This window comes from Rhinopithecus roxellana, chromosome 9 (assembly GCF_007565055.1).
Source record: "Rhinopithecus roxellana isolate Shanxi Qingling chromosome 9, ASM756505v1, whole genome shotgun sequence".
NCBI classification, from domain to species: Eukaryota; Metazoa; Chordata; class Mammalia; order Primates; family Cercopithecidae; genus Rhinopithecus; species Rhinopithecus roxellana.
In genome coordinates, this window is record NC_044557.1 from 85,793,996 (window position 1) to 85,815,023 (window position 21,028).

Consider the following 21,028-nt stretch of genomic DNA (forward strand, 5'->3'; position numbering starts at 1 on the left):
TCCCCGATTCTCTCTCGCCGCCCCTCTCTCCTTCTTTCACCCCCCCTCCTCCTCCTCCCTCCCTCTGTCCCCTTCCTCCTTGTCCCTGCTTCTCTCCCTCGCTCCGCCTCCCTTCTTCTTTCACCTCTTCTTTTTCTCTCCTTCCTCCTTCCGCTCCCCTCCTCCTCCCTCCCCCTGTCCCTTCCATACTCCTGTCCCCTCTTCTCTCCCTAGCTCCTCCTCCCTCCTTTCTCCCTCGCTCCTGCCCCCTGGTTTCCCTCGCATCTCTTGCAAAACCCGGGACGGATCGCGGGCCCGTGTCCGGGCCCGGCCTCCGCGCAGGCGCAGGAGCAGCGCCGGCTCGGCCGCTAGTCGGAAGCGCCAGCCCCGAGCCGGGGAAGTGGCCGCAGAGGCTGCTCGGTCCCGCTGCCCGCCAGGTCGTGGGTTCCCGCTCCGGGCCCGGGGCCACCGGCTGTGTAAGTGCAAAGCGGGGGGGCTCCCGGTCAGGCAATTCGGGCCGGCTGCGGGGAGGGCTGGCTGCGCGGCTGGCCGCGGAGTCGGCGCGTCCCGCGGAGGGGCTCGCCCGGTCCTCACCTGTCCGGGCCGAGCCCGCCACACCTGTCCGGGTCCGCTGCCTGGCCGGGGTGCAGCTTGCACCTGCTCGAGGCGCCCTGGCTCCTGTTGGCGCTCTGCTTACACCTGTCCAAGGCCGTGTCCACACCCGCTGAAGACTCGGCGGACACCTGTCCGGGACCCGGCCCACACCTGCTGCCCGGGCCGGCTCTGCTGTCCCGAGCCCGCGGCGGGGTCCCCTTCCCCTCTGCGCCTCCGAGCTGTCTCCGCCTGACTTCCCCTCCCGGGCCGTCCGCGACGCCGGAGCCCCCCGCCCCTGGGCCTGGCTACGCCCCCTGGAGCCCGCGGGGTCTGGGACACGCGGCTGGGGCCTGGGGACCTGCACAGCCCACGCCCCCGGCGCTTTCCCCGCCCTGCGATCCCAGGCTTCTCCTCTAGCCCTTTCCCTCTCGTCTCGTGGATTCAAAGTGACTCCGATCTAGCTGGGCGGCATCAGGCGGTACTCTGTGGGATAAGCGCGCTGTCAACTCCAACTTATCCCAGGGAAGCGTGGGGAGAGGAAATCAGCCTGCTGGCCTGTGGTCTTCTCCCTGTCAGCCCACCCCACGCCCCTCCACCCCTACGGACCTTCCCAACGTGAATGTCTGTTAACGGAAAGTTTTCCCGTGTTAGGATGCATTGTCTGTCTTCAAATGTTTTTATAGAGAGAGGAATTAAAACGTTGGAAGCAAGGCCCAGTTGGAAGGTATGGGGGAGTGACTTCCCTTCCATCCCCCACGGCCCTAGTTTAAACTGGTGACTGTCCAGTGTTTCTAAGGTAGTCATAGCTACCTATGACATCTTTATTTGTTAACATGAAACAGAGCATCGGATGAATGATATTGGAGGCCCAGGAACATTGCCGTCCTACAGATCTGGCTAGGTTTTGTTGTGTGTGTTTGTTCGTTTTTTTTTTTTTAATTGTGTGGAAGACCAGTAGTGTAGAGGGAAAAATAGTTGTCTGGAAACATGTAAACAATGAATGTTTCAGAAATCTAGTGTGTCAAAAATAACAGCTTCATTGAGCCTCGATTACCTGCCATAAAATCCACTGCTTTGAAGTGTACGATTCAGTGACTTTTTTTTTTTTGAGACGGAGTCTCTCACTGTCGTCCGGGCTGGAGTGCAATGGCGCGATCTCGGCTCACTGCAACCTCTGCCTCCCGGGTTCAAGCGATTCTCCTGCCTCAGCCTCCCGAGTAGCTGGGATTACAGGTTCATGCCACCATGCTCGGCTAATTTTTTTTTGTATTTTTAGTAGAGACGGGGTTTCACTATGTTGGCCAGGCTGATCGCGAACTCCTGACCTCGTGATCCACTCGCCTTGGCCTCCCAAAGTTTTGGGATTACAGGCGTGAGCCACCGAGCCCGGCCAATTCAGTGATTTTTAATATATTCACACTTGTGTAACCATTGTCATTCCAGAACATTTTCATCACCCCAGAGAGAAACTCCATACCCATTAGCAGTCACTCCTCATTTCCCCCTCCCACAGTCCCTGGCAGCCACCAATTTACTTTCGATATATATAGATTTGCATATTCAGGGCATTTAATATTAATGGAATCATACAACATGTGACCTTTTGTATTTGGCTTCTTTCACTCAGCACAATGCTTTCAGAAGTTTTTCATGTTGTGGCCTACATCAACACTTTGTTCCTTTTGTGGCTGAATAATATCCTATTGTATGGATTTAACATTTTGTGTATCAGGCAGTTGAGGGACATTTGTGTTGTTTTCACTCCTTAGCTATAAAGAATAATGTGTGCCTGGCCGGGCGTGGTGGCTCACGCCTGTAATGCCAGCACTTTTGGAGGCCGAGGCGGTGGATCACGAGGTCAAGAGATCGAGACCATCCTGGCCAACATGGTGAAACACCCTCTCTACTAAAAATACAAAAGTTAGCTGGGCGTGGTGGCGGGCGCCTGTAGTCCCAGCTACTCGGGAGGCTGAAGCAGTAGAATCCCTTGAACCTGGGAGGCGGAGTTTGCAGTGAGCCGAGATCGCACCACTGTACTCCAGCCTGGCGACAGAGTGAGAAAACAAACACACAGACAAACAAGAATAATGCTGTGCCTGTAATCCCAGCACTTTGGGAGGCTGAGGCAGGTGGATCACCTGAGGTCATGAGTTCAAGACCATCCTGGACAACATGGCGAAACCCCATCTCCACTAAAAATACAAAAATTACGGGCTCACGCCTGTAGTCCCAGCTTCCCAGGAGGCTGAGGCATGAGAATGGCTTCAACCTGGGAGGTGGAGGTTGAGGTGAGCTGAAATCCTGCCACTGCACTCCAGCCTGGGTGACAGAGCAAAACTCCGTCTCAAGAAAAGAGGAATAATTCTGCTATGTACATTCCTGTACAAGTTTTTGGTGTGGACACATGTTTTCAGATCTCTTGGATTGCTGGTTTTATGGTAGCTCTATGGAGGAACTACCAAGTTGAAGATATGTATTTTTGCTGTTTTAATACCTGTATTAGCTTAGTCTCAGATACCAGAACTGGCTCAGTAGCTGGCGTCTTTTTTTTTTTTTTTTTTTGTTAAGAGTCTTATTCTATCACTCAGGCTGGAGTGCAGTAGTGTGATCTCAGTTCACTGTAACCTCCTCCTCCCTGGGTTCAAGCGATTCCTGTGCCTCAGACTCCCAAGTAGCTGGAATTACAGGTGTATGTCACCATGCCTGGCTAATTTTTGTATTTTTAGTAGAGAAAGCGTTTTGCCATGTTGGCCAGGCTGGTCTCAAACTCCTGACGTCCTCAGGCAGTCCACTCGAATTGGCCTCCCAAAGTGCTGAGATCACAGGTGTGAGGTCAGGTGTTTTTATTTTTTTATTTTTTTATTTTTTGAGAGGGAGTCTCACTCTTATCGCCCAGGGTGGAGTGCAGTGGCACGATCTCAGCTCACTGCAACCCCCACCTCCTGGGTTCAAGCGATTCTCCTCCCTCAGCCTCCTGAGTAACTGGGATTACAGGCATGCACCCCCACGCCTGGCTAATTTTTTGGTATTTTTATTAGAGACAGGGTTTTTCCATGTTGGTCAGGCTGGTCTCCAACTCCTGACCTCAAGTGATCTGCCTGCCTCGGCCTCCCAAAGTGCTGGGATTACAGATGTGAGCCACTGCACCTGGCTGATTATGCTGCTTTTTAGATGAGACGATACTTTTTATTTTATTTTTATTTTTATTTATTTTTTGAGACGGAGTCTTGCTCTGTCGCCCAGGCTGGAGTGCAGTGGCCGGATCTCAGCTCACTGCAAGCTCCGCCTCCTGGGTTTACGCCATTCTCCTGCCTCAGCCTCCTGAGTAGCTGGGACTACAGGCGCCCGCCACCTCGCCTGGCTAGTTTTTTTTTTTTTTTTTTTTTTTTTTTTTTTGTATTTTTTTTAGTAGAGACGGGGTTTCACCGTGTTAGCCAGGATGGTCTCGATCTCCTGACCTCGTGATCCACCCGTCTCGGCCTCCCAAAGTGCTGGGATTACAGGCTTGAGCCACCGCACCCAGCCACTTTTTATTTTTAAATTATTTTTATTTATTTATTTTTTTGAGATGGAGTCTCACTCTGTTGCCCAGGCTGGAGTGCAATGGTGTGATCTTGACTCACTGCCTCCTCCACTTCCTGAGTTCAAGCAATTCTCCTGCCTCAGCCTCCGGAGTAGCTGGGACTACAGGTGTGTGCCACCACTCCTGGCTAATTTTTATATTTTTAGTAGAGACCGGGTTTTGCCATGTTTACCAGGCTGGTCTCGAACTCCTGACCTCAAGTGATCCTCCCACCTCGGCCTCCCAAATTACAGGTGTGAGCCACCATGTCTGGCCGAGATGATACTTTTAAAATACGGCCCTTTCTTCATCTGCGGTGGCCGCACTCTCCTGCTCTGTAGAATGAAGGCTTCAGTGTTTCTCAACTTGTTAAACCCGTGCCTGCTTTTGAGAAACATGACCTCTCCAGTTTCCCCTGCGCAGTGTTTTGATATGTCCTCCGAGGGGTGTTATGCCTCTTTGTTGGAAGATGATGTGATTTTGGTTCTTTCCAAGGTGGTTTTTGTGTGCAGAAAAGACTCTTTAGGGAATCGTTGTGGGCAAAGGGCAGGAGAGAGTGGGGCATCGTCCTTAAGAGCGTGAGCACTGGAGTCGGGGACTTGGGCCGAGTCATACACATAGAATATACTTGTGAACCATTTAGATCCTGGGCAGAAACAAGACATGTGGGGAGGCTAGGGTTTCCTTTTCTTTAAATATAATTTTGTCCATACTCCCCTATCCATGTGCATTTTTGAAGTTTGTAGTGGTGGGGTTGCCGTGTATAGTCCGTTGTGGGATGTGCATGTTCAGAATGGGATAGCCCCCAACACGCAGTCCTCCTCTCAGTGCAGGGTGAGAAGCTTGCCATTAGAATTTCACAGAGATCTTGTGGCTATGTCATTTTAATCTTAGTGTCTCACCTGGGAGGGTTACTGCCACGATCTCTGCAGTCAGGCTTTGGTGACCTGAAGGTCATGCAGTTTTGGGCTTCCTATTTAAGAAAAGGAAAACAAAATTAAAAATGCAAAATTAGTCAGGTGCGGTGGCTCACGCCTGTAATCCCAGCACTTTGGGAAGCTGAGGCGGGTAGATCAGAAGGAAGAGATCGAGACCATCCTGGCTAACTCAGTGAAACGCTGTCTCTACTAAAAATACAAAAAAGTAGCCAGGCGTGGTGGCGGGCACCTGTAGTCCCAGCTACTTGGGAGGCTGAGGCAGGAGAATGGCGTGAACCTGGGAGGTGGAGCTTGCAGTGAGCCGAGATCACGCCACTGCACTCTAGCCCGGGTGACAGAGTGAGACTCCGTCTCAAAAAAAAAAAAAAAAAAAAAAGCTAGAAAGAGGGCCATGGAAGGGGCCTGAAGCTGAACCCCATTAGCTCATAGTACAGCTGCCTCTGGCCATGGGGACCATGGCCAAATGCCCTGAGGAAATGTGAGCCCGCTGATGGGGACAGTGGAGGTGTGTATATAGAGAGCTCATTTAATCTCCCTCACCTTTAAAAAAATTAGACTTTTTATTTGAGACTATAGTAGTTGTAGCTCCATGTGTATTTGTCAGAAGTAATACCGAGAGATCCTATATACCTTTTGCCCAATTTCCCTCTGTGGTGCCATCTTATAAAACCATGGTACGTTATCACAACCAGAATGTTGACTTGCTGACACCTTGAGGTATGTGTTACTATCCTCATTTTTATTCACGATGGAACTGGGGTTCAGGGAGGTGCACAGGCTTGCTCCAGGTCACCCAGGTCGTGCTTGTAGAGCTGGGAGTTGAATATCAGCCCTGACTTCCAGGCAGTGGGGTTTCCATCCTGACCATCTGTGGGCTGGGGCCAGCATTCATTCGATTGTCCCATTTGTTTGTTCACTAATTCCTTCAACAAACATGTATTGAGGATCTCCTATGAGCCAGATTCTTTCATGTGGGTCATCTAATTTAATTTTTCCCCAGCTCTGGGGAATCAGGTAATACCGTTTTCTTTTTATATCCGACAAAATTGGCTCAGAGAGGTTATGGCAACTCTCCCGTTTATAAAGGAGCAGTGGTATATTTGCGTAATCTCTCCTTTTATGTTAGGCACAATGCTAGGCCCTTTACATTCGCAACCTCCTCAATCTAAATAGAGTTTTATAAGGTAAGTTCTTTTTCTTTTAGTTCTTTTTTTTTTTTGAGATGGAGTCTGGCTCTGTTGCCCAGGCTGGAGTGCAGTGGCGGGATCTCGGCTCACTGCAAGCTCTGCCTCCTGGGTTCATGTCATTCTCTTGCCTCAGCCTCCCAAGTAGCTGGGACTACAGGCACCCGCCACCACACCCAGCTAATTTTTTTGTATTTTTAGTAGAGACGGGGTTTCACCATGTTAGCCAGGATGGTCTCGGTCTCTCCTGACCTCGTGATCCGCCCGCCTCGGCCTCCCAGAATGCTGGGATTACAGGCATGAGTCACTGTGCCCCACCTTGTTTTTTTTTTTTTTTGAGATGGAGTCTCACTCTGTCACCCAGGCTGGAGTGCAGTGGCACGATCTCGGCCCACTGCAGCTTCCACCTCCCAGGTTCCAGCAGTTTTCCTGCCTCAGCCTCCTGGGTAGCTGGGGTTTCAGGTACGTGCCACCACGCCCGGCTAAGTTTTGTATTTTTAGTACAGGTGGGGTTTCACCATGTTAGCCAGGCTGGTCTCAAATTCCTGACCTCACGTGATCCGCCAGCCTCGGCCTCCCAAAGTGTTAGGATTACAGGTGTGAGCCACCATGCCCGGCCAAGACAAGTTCTATTATCACCACTATTTTGTAGCTGAGGAGTTCCAGGGAGCCCAGAATTCAAATCCAGATCTGACTGCATGGTGGATTTTTCTTAATATCCTGTTGAGGGGATGGGGGAGCAATGACACACATGTTTATTCATTCACTCAACAGATATTTTTGAGCACTGACTCTTACTACTCCTGGTTAGGTAGTGGGAATAGAAAGACAAGAAACAGCCCCGTTTCTGCAGAAGCTCCAAGCTGAGGCTGAGGGACTGAAGGTCAACAGTTACCGCATTGTGATCAGAGCTGTGACAGCCACGTGTGGAGCCCTAAGACCTGTTGACGCTATGGCTTTCCTTGGGGCTTCCCCTGCCTGTGGCTAGTGAAGGTCAGAGTCACTGCCTCCCAGAGTGGGCTGTCAGCTCTCAGGACTCTGCGTCTCACAGCCTCATTTCTTCTCTCTGAACAGGGACTTCAAAATGAGCGTCCCTGACTACATGCAGTGTGCTGAGGACCACCAGACGCTGCTCGTGGTGGTCCAGCCTGTGGGCATCGTCTCCGAGGAGAACTTCTTCAGGATCTATAAGAGGATTTGCTCTGTGAGTCAGATCAGCGTGCGGGACTCCCAGCGGGTCCTCTACATCCGCTACAGGCACCACTATCCACCTGAGAACAACGAGTGGGGTGACTTCCAGACCCACCGCAAAGTCGTGGGCCTCATCACCATCACAGACTGCTTCTCGGCCAAGGACTGGCCGCAGACCTTTGAGAAGTTCCACGTGCAGAAGGAGATCTACGGCTCCACGCTGTATGACTCCCGGCTCTTTGTCTTCGGGCTGCAGGGGGAGATCGTGGAGCAGCCGCGCACCGACGTGGCCTTCTACCCCAACTACGAGGACTGCCAGACAGTGGAGAAGAGAATCGAGGACTTCATCGAGTCACTCTTCATTGTGCTGGAGTCCAAGCGTCTGGACAGAGCCACAGACAAATCTGGGGATAAGATCCCCCTTCTCTGTGTCCCGTTTGAGAAAAAGGATTTTGTAGGACTGGACACAGACAGCAGGTAAGTTTACCTAGAGACCCAGGCCCCTTGGCTTCCCTACATCAGAAAGGGAAAGCGCATGGCAGAATTTTATTGCAGCAAGGAGTAGAAAGGTGTTGTCCATTGGTTTTTAAAACTAATGACTTTCTGTCAGAATCTGTTTGAGTGCTGCTAAAAAACCAGTGACTTTTAAAGACAGGGACAGCCTTTGGTTTGGGGGAGTCTTTTAGAGTTGTCGTGTACACTCCCCTTTTTTTTAGTGGGGCTCCACTTGTGGGACTCCTGGAGCTCTGTCCCATAAAGTAGCCACAGCCAGTTGTGGCTTTTGAGCACTAGACACAAGGCTAGTTTGAGTTGAGATGGGCTGTGAATAAAACCCGTGCCAGATTTTGAGACTTACTTTTGCAAAAATAAACTTTCTTGCTAATTTTTTTTTTTTTTTTTTTTTTTTTTTTTTTTGAGACAGCCTGTCTCTCAGGTTGTAGTGCAGTGGCGCGATCTTGGCTCAGTGCAACCTCCACCTCCCGGGTTCAAGTGATTCTCATGCCTCAGCCTCCCAAGTAGCTGGGACTACAGGCATGTGCCACCGTGCCTGGCTAAGTTTTGTATATTTAATAGAGATAGGATCTTGCCACATTGGCCGGGCTGGTCTTGAACTCCTGGCCGCAAGTGATCCGCCTGCCTTGGCCTCCCAAAGTGCTGGGATTACAGGTGTGAACCTCCGTGCCTGGCCAACTTTCTTGCTAATATGTTTTATATAGATTATGTGTTGAAATGATAGTATTTTACCTATCTTAGGTTAAATAAACTATATTTTAAAAATCAGTATCAACTGTTTCATTTTTACTTTTAAAAATGTGGCAACTAGAAACTGAAATTTACTTATGTGGCTTGCGTTTTATTTCTGTTGGACAGCACTGTGCTAGAGCACAGTTTGAACACTTATTCAGTCTCGTCCCTTTGGTTCACAGATGAGAGGGTGAATCTGGAGAGGTAAGCGCTAGGTCCTAGCTGAGCTAGAAGTAGAGCCCATGTCTCCTGATTGCCAGGCTGTGCACCCTGCGTATGTGGCTACCTTTTCTCTCCTGATGGCCACAGTGTCGAATTCCTCACTTACAGAGCAGCCAAGCACAGGTATCGGGTGCCAGAAATACCACCTGGGAGCTCCTAAACAGCTACCTTATACAAATGAAAAGTATGTCTGTTCTCTCTGTGTCCAAGGAGTGTTGGATAGAGCAGGAAAAGGTCGGCTTCCCATCTTGCCTGTTATTAAGTCTAAAACTTTATTTCAAATCAGAATTTCAGATGAGCTCTTCCTTGCCACTTCCTGCCACTTCCTTCCACTCTCTGCTCGCTGCTCTGTCTTGCCATGGTGGCTGTTCTGCAGAACTGGATGAGATGCAAGCCTAGGCAGCAACTGTTTGCCAAGAGGGCGTCCCCATTTGCCAGGGAAAGTGATGTGTCACTGTGTCAGTCACTGGCCTCCTGGCTTGGACAGGGCTCTCCCTCCTCCTGTGTAGGATTGGCTGATGAGCCACAGGTGAGGATTCAGTGATGTCATGTGCATGCCACCATAGTGCCTGCTGCAAAGTAGGTGCTCAGTATGTTTCTAAAATTTATCTAAGGTCAAACGGTATCTTTCTGGTTGTTGGTAAGTATGAGGAGAAATGATCAGAGAATTGAGACACAGTAGTCTAAGTCCAGCCCTCAGAGTTGGAAGCATAGAATAGCCTCTGTCACACCTGCCTGTGGTGCTTTGCAGGATCTGGAAGGAAGGAATTTTCATTTCTTCACCCAAATGTGCATATTTGGCTTCAGGAAAGGGAAAGGCATGCTGTAGACCCGCTCTGTATTGAATCTTCACGGCAGCCCTGTGATCTACGCCGGGTTGCTGTGCTGGCTGATGTGGGGCTGAGGCAGCAAGGTTTAGAGACCTGGGCAGCCACCGAGCAGCAGAGCTGACACAAGCACCAGGTCTGTCTCTGAGGCCCAGGGCCTTTCTACCTCACCTCGTTGCCTTCTGCTGCGCCTCCTGTGCCTCTTGAAGAGCGCACACTGCTGTCCAGCCAGCAGGCACCTGTGGGAGTCATCCCTGATAAGGTGTTGCTCTATGCTATGCACAGCTTGGCGGCCACCTGCGAGGTCGGCAGGGAGTGGCCTGCCCCTGCTTTACAGAGAAGGGGTGAAGGGTTGAAGCTCACAGGCAGCATGGGTGAGGAACCCCGCTCTGACCCCTTGACTCATGCCTTCTTCCTTTGCCACATGGGCACCAGTGACATTTTTCAGTCACCCACTTCTCGGCTGTGAGGTTGCAGATCCACCTTCGAATGCCAGGTCTTTTTTGCCTTTTGAAATCTGTGCTCACAACCCCGCAGGAGGAATGGGAGTGTGCTGCTATGCAGTGCGTCACACATAGTGGATAATGACTGACAAGTGTTCGTTGAGAGCCTTCATATGCCAGGCATGGCTCCAGGCACTGAAAATACAGTGGCAAATACAGCTGCTTGCTCACTGTAGTGGGACAACCGCAATTAGACGTCAGTTAGCATTTGAAGTTCAGTGAGATCATGACACCAGTGAACTCAAATAAAATGCATCCTCCTCTCGCAATGGGTAACCTGTTGTTGCTTTTGTTTCTCCATGGTTCTCCAATTTTTTTTTTTGGAGATGTTGTCTTGCTCTGTCACTCAGGCTGGAGTGCAGTGGCGCCGTCTCGGCTCACTGCAACCTCCGCCTCCTGGGCTCAAACGATTCTTCGTGCCTCAGCCTCCTGAGTAGCTGGGATTACAGGCGTGCACCACCACACTTGGCTAATGTTTGTATTTTTAGTAGAGACAGGGTTTCACCATGTTGGCCAGGCTGGTCCTGACCTCAAGTGATCCACCTGCCTCAGCCTCCCACAGTGCTGGGATTACAGGCGTGAGCCACAGTGCCTGGCCGATTCTCTAATTTTTGAAGGAATGATTTGGTGCAGGAACAGAGCCTTGCTCTCCCCTGCAACTCTTGGTAGGAGTGAGAAAGTGTCCAACCTGGAACGGGATAGTATTTGGTAGCTCAACAGGAAATGTCCAGATGTAAGTCCAGTTATGGTTTGACACACTGACCATGCTGATAGGCCCCCTGACAGATCATTCTCCCTTCAGGTCCTGGACTTCCCTGGGACATGAGGTGCAGGTGTAATTTACTTACAAGCTCACACGTGCCCCTCACAAAAACCCATGGCCCGTTCTTGTCTGTGTAGTGTTGTAGCTATCAAAATTATTTCTGTTCTTATATGTTTCTAATTTTTGCTTGTTCCTCTTTCTTTTCTTTTTCTTTTTTTCTGTCATACTGCCCTGTGAGTGTGTTATTGGGTGTGAAAAGGTAGGCTGTGAACATGTTGCATTAAAAATAGCTAGATTTCCCTCTGTGCTGCCTTCTCATAGCCTTCACTGCTTTAAAAAACAAACACTGCTGCCTAAATCTTATGTTAACTGGATAGTCTTTTCATTTTTTTAAAATATGTTTTTTAATTTTAGCTTTTTTTTTTTTTAGCACGTAACCCGTTGGCGTTTGGTGTTTGCTAAAATACTTGCTCTGGGGGACCTTGTTCAGTCTGTAGCATTTAGTGACACATGAACCTTTATTCTTTTGTGTGTTTGTTTTGAGGACGTGAATTGCTAATTGATTTAGGCGGCAGTAGGGGTTTTCCTGGGATAGCTTCACTGCTTGATCCTGGGCTTCTGAGCGAATGTTTTCTGGCATGTGATTCCCGGCTGTGGCTGTGGGCCGTGCATGAAGGCAAGGAGCGCTGGCGCTGGAGCGTGCTAGTGGCCAGGGGAGCTGCGGGAGGGCGCGGCTGCCCGTCTTTTCTTTTGCTTCTGCCTTGAGCATGCCATTTCTGGTTTCCTTCACCTCAGCGACTTTCCACCATAAAGGAGACATAGGCCATTCTAAAACCCATATCAGGCTGGGCGCGGTGGCTCACACCTGTAATCCCAACACTTTGGAAGGCCGAGGCGGGTGGATCCCCTGAGGTCAGGAGTTCGAGACCAGCCTAGCCAACATGGTGAAACCCTGTCTCTACCAAAAATAAAAAAATTAGCCGCATGTGGTGGCATGTGCCTGTAATCCCAGCTACTTGAGAGGCTGAAGCAGGAGAATCGCTTCAACTCAGAAGGCAGAGTTTGCAGTGAGTCAAGATCGTGCCACTGCACTCCAGCCTGGGTGAGAGAGTAAGACTCTGTCTCAAAAAAAAAAAAAAAAAAAAAAAAAAAGAGGTAGACACAGCTATGTCTTACCTACATGAGGTTAAATGGAAAATCTTGGAGATCCGGCCACTGCACTCCAGCCTGGGCGACAGAGCGAGACTCCGTCTCAAAAAAAAAAAAAAAACAAAAACAAAAAAAACACTTCCCCCATGGCCTCCCAGTTTTCCCCATGGTAAGAAACAGCCCACCGGGTGCCGTGTTGTTTGAGTCACACTCTCAAGACAGATTTCTCCCTTCTGTCCATCATCTTTTCCCCATCTCTGTCTCCAAAGTATATCATAGCTTGCTGCCCCAGCACCTAGCACAGCACACCACAAGCTTCCCGTAAATGTGTGCTGAGTCACCTCGGGAGGGCACCTGCTAATCAGGGAGGTCTCTCCTGGCACAGGTCACTTAGGAAAGGCACTGTCTCTCACACATGGAGGCAAGAGGAAGGCCCCGGGCTGACCCCTGGGTGCTTGCCATGACCAGGAGACTGGAGGACAGCCCAGATCCTTTTTTTCTTTTTTTTTCCAAGATTGGAGTTTCACTCTTGTTGCCCAGGCTGGAATGCAGTGGTACCATCTCAGCTCACTGCAACCTCCGCCTCCCCGATTCCAGTGATTCTCCAGCTTTGCCTCCTGAGTAGCTAGGATTACAGGCATCTGCAGCCACGCCCCACTAATTTTGTGTTTTTAGTAGAGATGGGGGTCTCACCATGTTGGCTAGGCTGGTCTTGAATGCCTGACCTCAGGTAATCCGCCTGCTTCAGCCTCCCAAAGTGTTGGGATTACAGGCGTGAGTCACCGCTCCTGGCTGGGGTTTTCTATGTTATTCCATGGGGTTTGGGGTTTTAGGTGCAGCTGCCACTTCTTCTAAAGGTGCTGGGAGTGGGGCTGCTACTAAAGAAATCCGAAGGGAATGATATGGCCAGATTTGCCCTTCACCTCCTCTGTCCTGGTAGCAGAATGGAGTCCCAGCTGAGCAGACTGCTTTCCCATGGACCCAGAAGGGCAGATCAGGAAGGGCATCTTGAGGAGAGAGGCGCTGGGGAGTTGGGGGAGGCTGTTGGATAGCTCTGGAATAGCTCTATTTAACAAAAGATAAAAAACAAAAACAAAACCCTCTTATGAACATTGCTAGTTACTATCGAGGAAGCAGTTCTTTTTTTTTTAGACAGAGTCTCACTCTGTTGCCCAGGCTGCAGGGCAGTGGCATGTTGTCAGCTCACTGCAACCTCTGCCTCCCAGATTCCAGCAGTTCTCCTGCCTCCCTCCCAAGTAGCTGGGACTACAGGTGTGTGCCACCATGCCTGACTAATTTTTATATTTTGTTTAGTAGAGACAGGGTTTCACCATGTTGCCCAGGCTGGTCTTGAACTTCTGAGCTCAGACAGTCCACCTGCCTTGGCCTCCCAAAGTGCTAGGATTATAGGAGTGAGCCACTGCGCCCGGCTGGAGGCAGTTCTTCTTTGACACTTCTAAGTGTAAGGCACTATGCTGAGTGGATACGAGGACAAATAAGACAGCCTATCATCAGAGGCTTAAACCTGACTATGGGAGTAATACAAGTTTAAAAGGGGAGAAGAGGGGAAACGAATGTAACTATACATCAGACACCAGTTAGCCACCCACCTACCTATTTCATTTATGTTGCACTGATGCCACCTGAAGCAGATGGTAACAGGCCCAATTTGCTGAGACGAAGCATTCTCAGAGGGGTTAAATAATGAGTCCAGCGTCACCCAGCTAGTAATGAAACAGCAGGATTCAAACTCAGGTCCTTCAGACTTTAAATAAATGCATGTTCTCTCTCCTAATTATGCTGCCTTCCTCTTATATTTGGAAGACTAAAGTAAATCAGTTTCTGAGCCTTTCAGAAAAATTGTCAAAAGAACTTCTCTTGCTTAAGTGCTGCAGATTTATTTCACAAAGCTCTGACTTCCTTGATAGTTAGGTAGCGTCAAAGTGTTTTACATCCCAGGGAGATAGGTTTTTCATTTTGCTTTTACATTGATGTGGTTGCAAATAATGCACATATGCAAAATAAAATGTAGACACTTCTGAACTTTTTTTTTTTTTTTTTTTGAGACAGAGTCTCGCTCTGTCGCCCAGGCTGGAGTGCAGTGGCCGGATCTCAGCTCACTGCAAGCTCCGCCTCCCGGGTTTACGCCATTCTCCTGCCTCAGCCTCCCGAGTAGCTGGGACTACAGGTGCCCGCCACCTCGCCCGGCTAGTTTTTTGTATTTTTTAGTAGAGACAGGGTTTCACCGTGTTAGCCAGGATGGTCTCGATCTCCTGACCTCGTGATCCGTCCGTCTCGGCCTCCCAAAGTGCTGGGATTACAGGCTTGAGCCACCGCGCCCGGCCGACACTTCTGAACTTTTAATGAGAACTTTTCAGTTCTCTCTCTTTTTTGTTTTTGAGATGGGGTCTGGCTCTGTTGCCCAGGCTGGAGGGCAGTGGCATGATCTCGGCTCACTGCAACTTCTGCCTCCTGGGCTCAAGTGATCCTCCCACCTCAGCCTCCCAAGTAGCTGGGACTACAGGTACCCACCACCACGCCCGGCTAATTTTTTGTATGTTTAGTAGAGACGGGGTTTCACCGTGTTAGCCAGGATGGTCTCAGCCAGGATGGTCTCGATCTCCTGACCTCATGATCCGCCCGCCTCGGCCTCCCAAAGTGCTGGGATTACAGGTGTGAGCCACTGCCCCCGGCCCATTCTCTTTTTTAATCTGATTAAGAGTCATGAAAATAATACAGCCTATATCTTTGATTAAATTTAATTAGTGTTAAGTGCAGAAAGGAAGTACAATTTGGGTGCCTTCTGTTACAGTGTTTGAAGCTATGTAATAGGTGTTTTTTGCAGCTTCCAGAAAGGATGCATCTCCCTTTTTCAGCCACGACTGTCAGGTTTTTTGCCTATAATTTAATTATTGCTTTTTTTTAAATTTAAAAAATTTTCTTTTTTTTTAAAAATTATACTTTAAGTTCTGGGATACATGTGCAGAATGTGCAGGTTTGTTATATAGGTATGCATAATTCTTGCTTTTAGAGCATTATGGATTAGGGGATTATCCGATTCTTGTTGATTTTTCTGTCAATTCTTAATTCCAGTTTCTTTTTTTTTTGAGATGGAGTTTTGCTCTTGTTGCCCAGGCTGGAGTGCAATGGTGCGATCTTGGCTCACCACAACCTCCGCTGCCCGGGTTCAAGTGATTCTCCTGCCTCAGCCTCCTGGGTAGCTGGATTACAGGCATGCTCCACCACGCCCAGCTAATTTTGTATTTTTAGTAGAGAGGGGTTTCTCCCTGTTGGTCTTGACCTCAGGTGGTCCGCACACCTCGGCCTCCCAAAGTGCTGGGATTATAGGCATGAGCCATTGCGCCTGGCCTCTTTTTTGTTTTTTGAAACAGAGTCTTGCTCTGTCAGCCGGCTGGAGCACAGTGGCGCAACATAGCTCACTGCAGCTCCAAACTCTTGGGCTCAAGGGATCCTCCTGCCTCAGCCTCCCAAGTAGCTGGGACTGCAGGCCTGGCTAATTTTTAAAATTCTTATACAGACAGGGTCTTCCTGTGTTGCTCAGGCTGGTCTTTGACTCCTGACCTCCAGCGATCCTCCCATGGCAGTCTCTCGAGTCCCTGGGATTACAGGCATGAGCCACCATCTGGGATTACAGGCATGAGCCATACCTGGCTCATTTTGTTTTTATACAATTTAAAATATTTGTATGGTTTTATTGTATCATGACTTTCATATGAAAAACTATAAGAGTATTTATATGACTTCTTTTTGTAAAAGTCCTGTTTTCGAAACAAATTGTTTATCATAATGTTTGCACTTTTAAAAACAAGTTATTTATTTAATTTAGAAGATGCTACTAGAAAAATATTTTTGAAATTTTGTGGGTTATATTTTGCTACAGCAGGTGTACATTTTTGTGAAGTTCATGTGAAGATGTAATAATGTACTCCTTTCTTATTCTTAAGAGACAGCATCTTGGTCTGTTGCCCAGAGTATAGAGCAGTGGCAAAATCATGGCTCACTGCAGTCTCGAATTCCAGGTCTCAAGTGATCTTCCTGCCTCCACCTCCTGAGTAGCTGGGACTACAGGTGGGAGCCACCGTAAGGACACTTAACCCAAAGTGCAGAGGTTGGAGTCAGGGAAGGCTTCTTTGAGAAACTGGTCATTGAGATGAGCCTAAAAGAGAGTTGAAGTTGTGAGGCAGATGGAGCCTGAGGTCGGGGGACTTCAGCATTGCAGCAAGGTTGCCTATGGAGTGCAAGGGCACAGTGCTGGAGGGGAGGTCAGAGCTGTGGGAGGGGCTGGCTGTGGACTGCATGCCTCTCCCTACGACTGAATTGAGCATCCTGTGAAAGGTTTGCAGTGTGCAGGAGGGACACGGACTAATTTGTGCTTTGGGAAGGACACTCTGGCTGTGTGTGTATAGCAGCAATGAAGGGGAAGGGGGTGCAGAGTGGGGAGTCGAGACGAGGCGGAGGCTGCTGAGGTGACTGCTGTTGGGATGGGAGGAGCAGCTCAGATGCTTTCTTTTTTTTTTTTTTTTTTGAGACGGGGTCTCACCCTGTCCCCCAGGCTGGGGTGCAGTGCCGTGATCTCAGCTCATTGCAACCTCTACCTCCCGGGTTCAAGTGATTCTCCTGCCTCAGCCTCACGAGTAGCTGGGACTACAGGCACCTGCCATCACACCCAGCTAATTTTTTGTATTTTTAGTAGAGACAGGGTTTCACCGTGTTAGCCAGCATGGTCTCGGTCTCCTGACCTCGTGATCCACCCGCCTCGGCCTCCCAAAGTGCTGGGATTACAGGTGTGAGCCACTGTGCCCTGCCAGATGCTGTATTTTCTTATGGGGAGGGTCTGTTAGCAGGGGCCATCCTGACACTGCCTTGTGACCAGGAAGGAGACAAACGAAGGCTGGCATTTCTTCTTCTTTCTGCATCTGCCTTACATTATGATCTTTATTCTAAACATATGTAGAATGGAAAAGCTAAATTCCAGAGTAACAAAGAGTTTGTTGAACTCATTAGAGTGAGACATGATAGGATTTAACATTATATTGAGATGTGTCAGTAACATTCATTTACTTAAAACGTCACATCTTCTGGATTTCCAAAGGAGTTTTATTCTTGATAAGACTGCTTTCTTGATGAGGGAAAGTTTAATCCAGCTGCAGTTTTTCCTTTTAAAAAAATCATCTGCCTTAAGAAATATAACATTTAAAGATTAGAAGTATTTAAAAATGATAAAAGGAATATTTTGGTACAGTTGCTTTGGCTTCTGAGTTGATAGGGACTCAGAAGCCTTTGCATTATTTACTAGCGTATCATTGCCAGTGTTTAAAGAGCTGTTAGTGAGCAGCCCAGGCCCTGCCTTCTGAACGCTTTCCTAAACCTTGCCCTGAAATAGTGAGGATAAACGTCTTATTTGCTAAAGCCAAATGGTTGGCTAATAAGACGCAGCCTAGCTCTCTTTATAAAATAATAATAAGTTTGATGTTAAGAAGTGGAAGATAGTTGATTTTTTTAAAAAGCTGAAACATAAACTTCCTTATGCTAATGTTACAACTGGAAAATCTAAAAAGAAAAATCTAACTCTAACATTGCCTACGTGAAATACATGGTAAAAGTCCTTATGTACCTATCACCTTTAAAAAAATTGCTTGGAGTACATTTTTGAAGTCAAGACCACTCTGGCTCACATAACTGGCAATGATTATTGCTGACTTAAAATTATACAGCCTACAGTTGCCTCCTTAGCATTTTTAGTAGTGAGAGAATTGAATAGTGCTTAGTCAGAGTGCTTTCTGGGTGGGAGTTGTATAGTAATAAAGATACATTTTCATTTATTTTCTAGACATTACAAGAAGCGGTGCCAAGGCCGCATGCGGAAGCACGTGGGGGACCTGTGCCTGCAGGCAGGGATGCTGCAGGACTCCCTGGTACATTACCACATGTCAGTGGAGCTGCTGCGTTCTGTGAATGACTTTCTGTGGCTTGGAGGTAAGATGAGCTGATGAAGATGATCTGATAGGTAATTGTTTCAACTGTTACTTAAAATGAGAGACTGGGCGTAGTGGCTCATGCCTGTAATCCCAGCACTTTGGGAGGCTGAGGCGGGTGGAACATGAGGTCAAGAGATTGAGACCATCCTGGCCAACATGGTGAAACCCCGCCTCTACTAAAAATACAAAAATTAGCTGGGTGTGGTGGTGGCACCTGTAATCCCAGCTACTCGGGAGGCTGAGGCAGCAGAATTGCTTGAACGAGGAGGCAGAGGTTGCAGTGAGCCGACGTTGCACCACTGCACTCCAGCCTGGCAACAGAGCGAGACTCTGTCTCAAAATAAATAAATAAATAAATAAAAGAAATGAGAGGAAATGGAAAAAGAAAGTCCCCAAAAAGGAGGGATGAGGGAGGAAAAGCAGCCAGCCTGTGGTGGTTGCCATGACAGGCAACCTGGGGTGCTTCCCTGCCATATCTGCTGCCCTCCTCCCGCTGTGCCATGTGTCCTCTGAAGGAGGCCCTGCCCACACTATCCCTTTTCCTCTGTTCTTAGTATAACTTGCCCTCTGCTTTGGATGCCGTTCCCCATGATCTTCAGCTTTTAGACTCATCCCTCAAAACTTCCTCCATGTGTCCCATGATGAATGGATAAACAAAATGTGGTATGGGCCTACAGCGGAATATTATTCAGCCATGAAAAGGAATTGTGATACCACTGCAGCACGGATGAACCTTGACGACTTTGTGCTAAGTGAGAGAAGCCAGACATGAAAAAGGCCACAGATTGTATGGTTCTATTTATATGAAGTGTATAGAATAGGCAAATCTATAGAAGCAGAAAGTAGACGACTGTTTCTAGGGGCTGGGAAGAGGGGGAATGGGAAGTGACTGTTAATGGGCATAAGGTTTCTTTTTGGGGTGATGAAAATGTTCCAGAGTCAGATAGTGGTGATGGTTGCACAGTTGTGAATGTATAAAAACTGCTGACTTGTACACTTTAAGTGGGTGAATTATATGGTGTGTGAACTCTATGTCAATCTTAAAAATTAAAAGAAAGGCAAGAAGAAATCCTACTTCAAAGCACAGCCATCTCTGATCCCCCACAGCAGTCGGCAGAGCAGATGCTCTACCTGAGATGTTGCCGACACTTTGTGCTGGAATTGGATGTCTGTGTGTGGTCTACCCTTTGGGGACTGCGCCTCCTGGGGGTGGTCCTGGGAGGATGGACTGGCTGTGTCCATTGCCTGACATGTTGCAGATGCTCCCTAAATGCTTGTTAAAAGAACAATGTGTGAGTAAGGACTAAAGCAGGGTTCTTTCATTGAAGTTGACAGTTTAACAAGGACGCCTGTCAACCATTTACGATAATATAAGTCGGAATGAAGTAGTGACATGAGTTCTGTGACAGAATTTTAACAGGGTGCTGTAGAACATATTAAATACAACAAATTCTTTCTTTCTTGGGGACAGAGTCTTGCTGTGTTGCCCAGGCTGGAGTGCAGTGGCATGATCTTGGCTCACTGCAATCTCCGTCTCCTGGGTTCAAGCGATTCTCCTGCATCAGCCTTCTGAGTAGCTGGGACTACAGGCATGCACTACCACACCTGGCTAATTTTTGTATTTTTAGTAGAGATGGGGTTTTGCTATGTTGGCCGGGCTGCTCTTGAACTCTTGACTTCAGGTGATCTGCCTGCCTTGGCCTCCCAAAGTGCTGAGATTACAGGCATGAACCACTGTGCCCAGCCAAATATAAGAAATACTTCAAATGGCCAGGCACAGTGGCTCACACCTGTAATCCCAACACTTCTACAAAAAATAAAAAATAAAAAAACCTTACTTCACCTTACTTCTACAAAACAAAATTAAAAAACATTAGCTGGGTGGAGACCAGCCTGAGCAACATAGGGAGTCCTCACTTCTACAAAAATAAATAAATAAATAAACTAATTAAAAAACATTAGCTGGGCTTGGTGATCTGTGCCTGTAATCCCAGCTACTTGTGAGGCTAAGGCAGGAGGATCGCTTGGGCTCAGGAGGTCAAGGCTGCAGTGAGCCATGATTGCACCACTGCACTCCATCCTGAGCAAGAGTGAGACTTTGTCTCGTAAGAAAAAACAAAAACAAAACTTAAAATGGACTTAAATTTTGTTTTTTAAATAGGCTAGGGAAATAAAAGTGGGGAAAGAAAGGGAGTGAGCATTAGGGATGGAAAAGAAAAGAGAAGCAGATAAAGGATTAAGCAGGCTGAGAAAGACATAGTTTTACTTGGTTTTCTTGAAAGAGTGCTGTCTCCGTAAGTACTCCTTATTGTATTGATTGGAGAATCTATGCGTCTCCCAGTGGGCTCTGAGACTAGGGCCTGTGCAGCAGGTGCTTCTCCAGAAAGACTGGTACCGCCCATATGCCTTCCCCATGCGGTGCTGGACTGGATCAGGAGGACTCCTTAAGGGCATACAGAGAAGGACAGTGCTGTGTGCCATGGGTCTCTTCCATGCTCAGCCTCTCAGAAGTGGACAGTGGAGTTGTCCAGAAGCTACTTATGCCTGACATCACAGCAGACTCAATGTAGAAGCCGATAGAAGATCCAGCTAACTTGTATTAACTCTGACATTAAAGAAATATATGAACATGTCAAACAATGCCATTCCTCCAGTATTTTATTTTTGTTTTGGAACACAATTATTTTTCATAAAAATGTTAACACATGACAAGCTTATTATGTTATTTTTTATTTTTATTTTTATTTTTTTGAGACAGAGTCTCACTCTGTCGCCCAGGCTGGAGTGCGATGGCGTGATCTCAGCTCACTGCAACTTCCATTTCCCAGATTCAAGAGATTCTCTTGCCTCAGCCTCCCGAGTAGCTGGGGCT

At 48.2% G+C, this 21,028-nt stretch overlaps 1 protein-coding gene across 3 annotated transcripts in view; it reads left to right on the forward strand.

Moving 5' to 3' along the window:
* The first annotated feature begins 289 nt into the window (after positions 1 to 289).
* Positions 290 to 21,028, forward strand: part of TRAPPC9 (trafficking protein particle complex 9) — a 735,254-nt gene continuing 714,515 nt past the window's right edge. For 2 of the 3 annotated variants that reach the window (XM_030937642.1, XM_030937643.1), the window contains exons 1-3: positions 304 to 455; positions 7,332 to 7,925; positions 18,009 to 18,154. In XM_030937642.1, coding sequence (XP_030793502.1) covers positions 7,342 to 7,925; positions 18,009 to 18,154 — 730 coding nt within the window. In that variant the 5' untranslated portion in view covers positions 304 to 455; positions 7,332 to 7,341. Of the gene's footprint in view, positions 456 to 7,331; positions 7,926 to 18,008; positions 18,155 to 21,028 lie in introns of all 3 variants that reach the window. The other variant, XM_030937644.1, reaches the window with a different exon arrangement.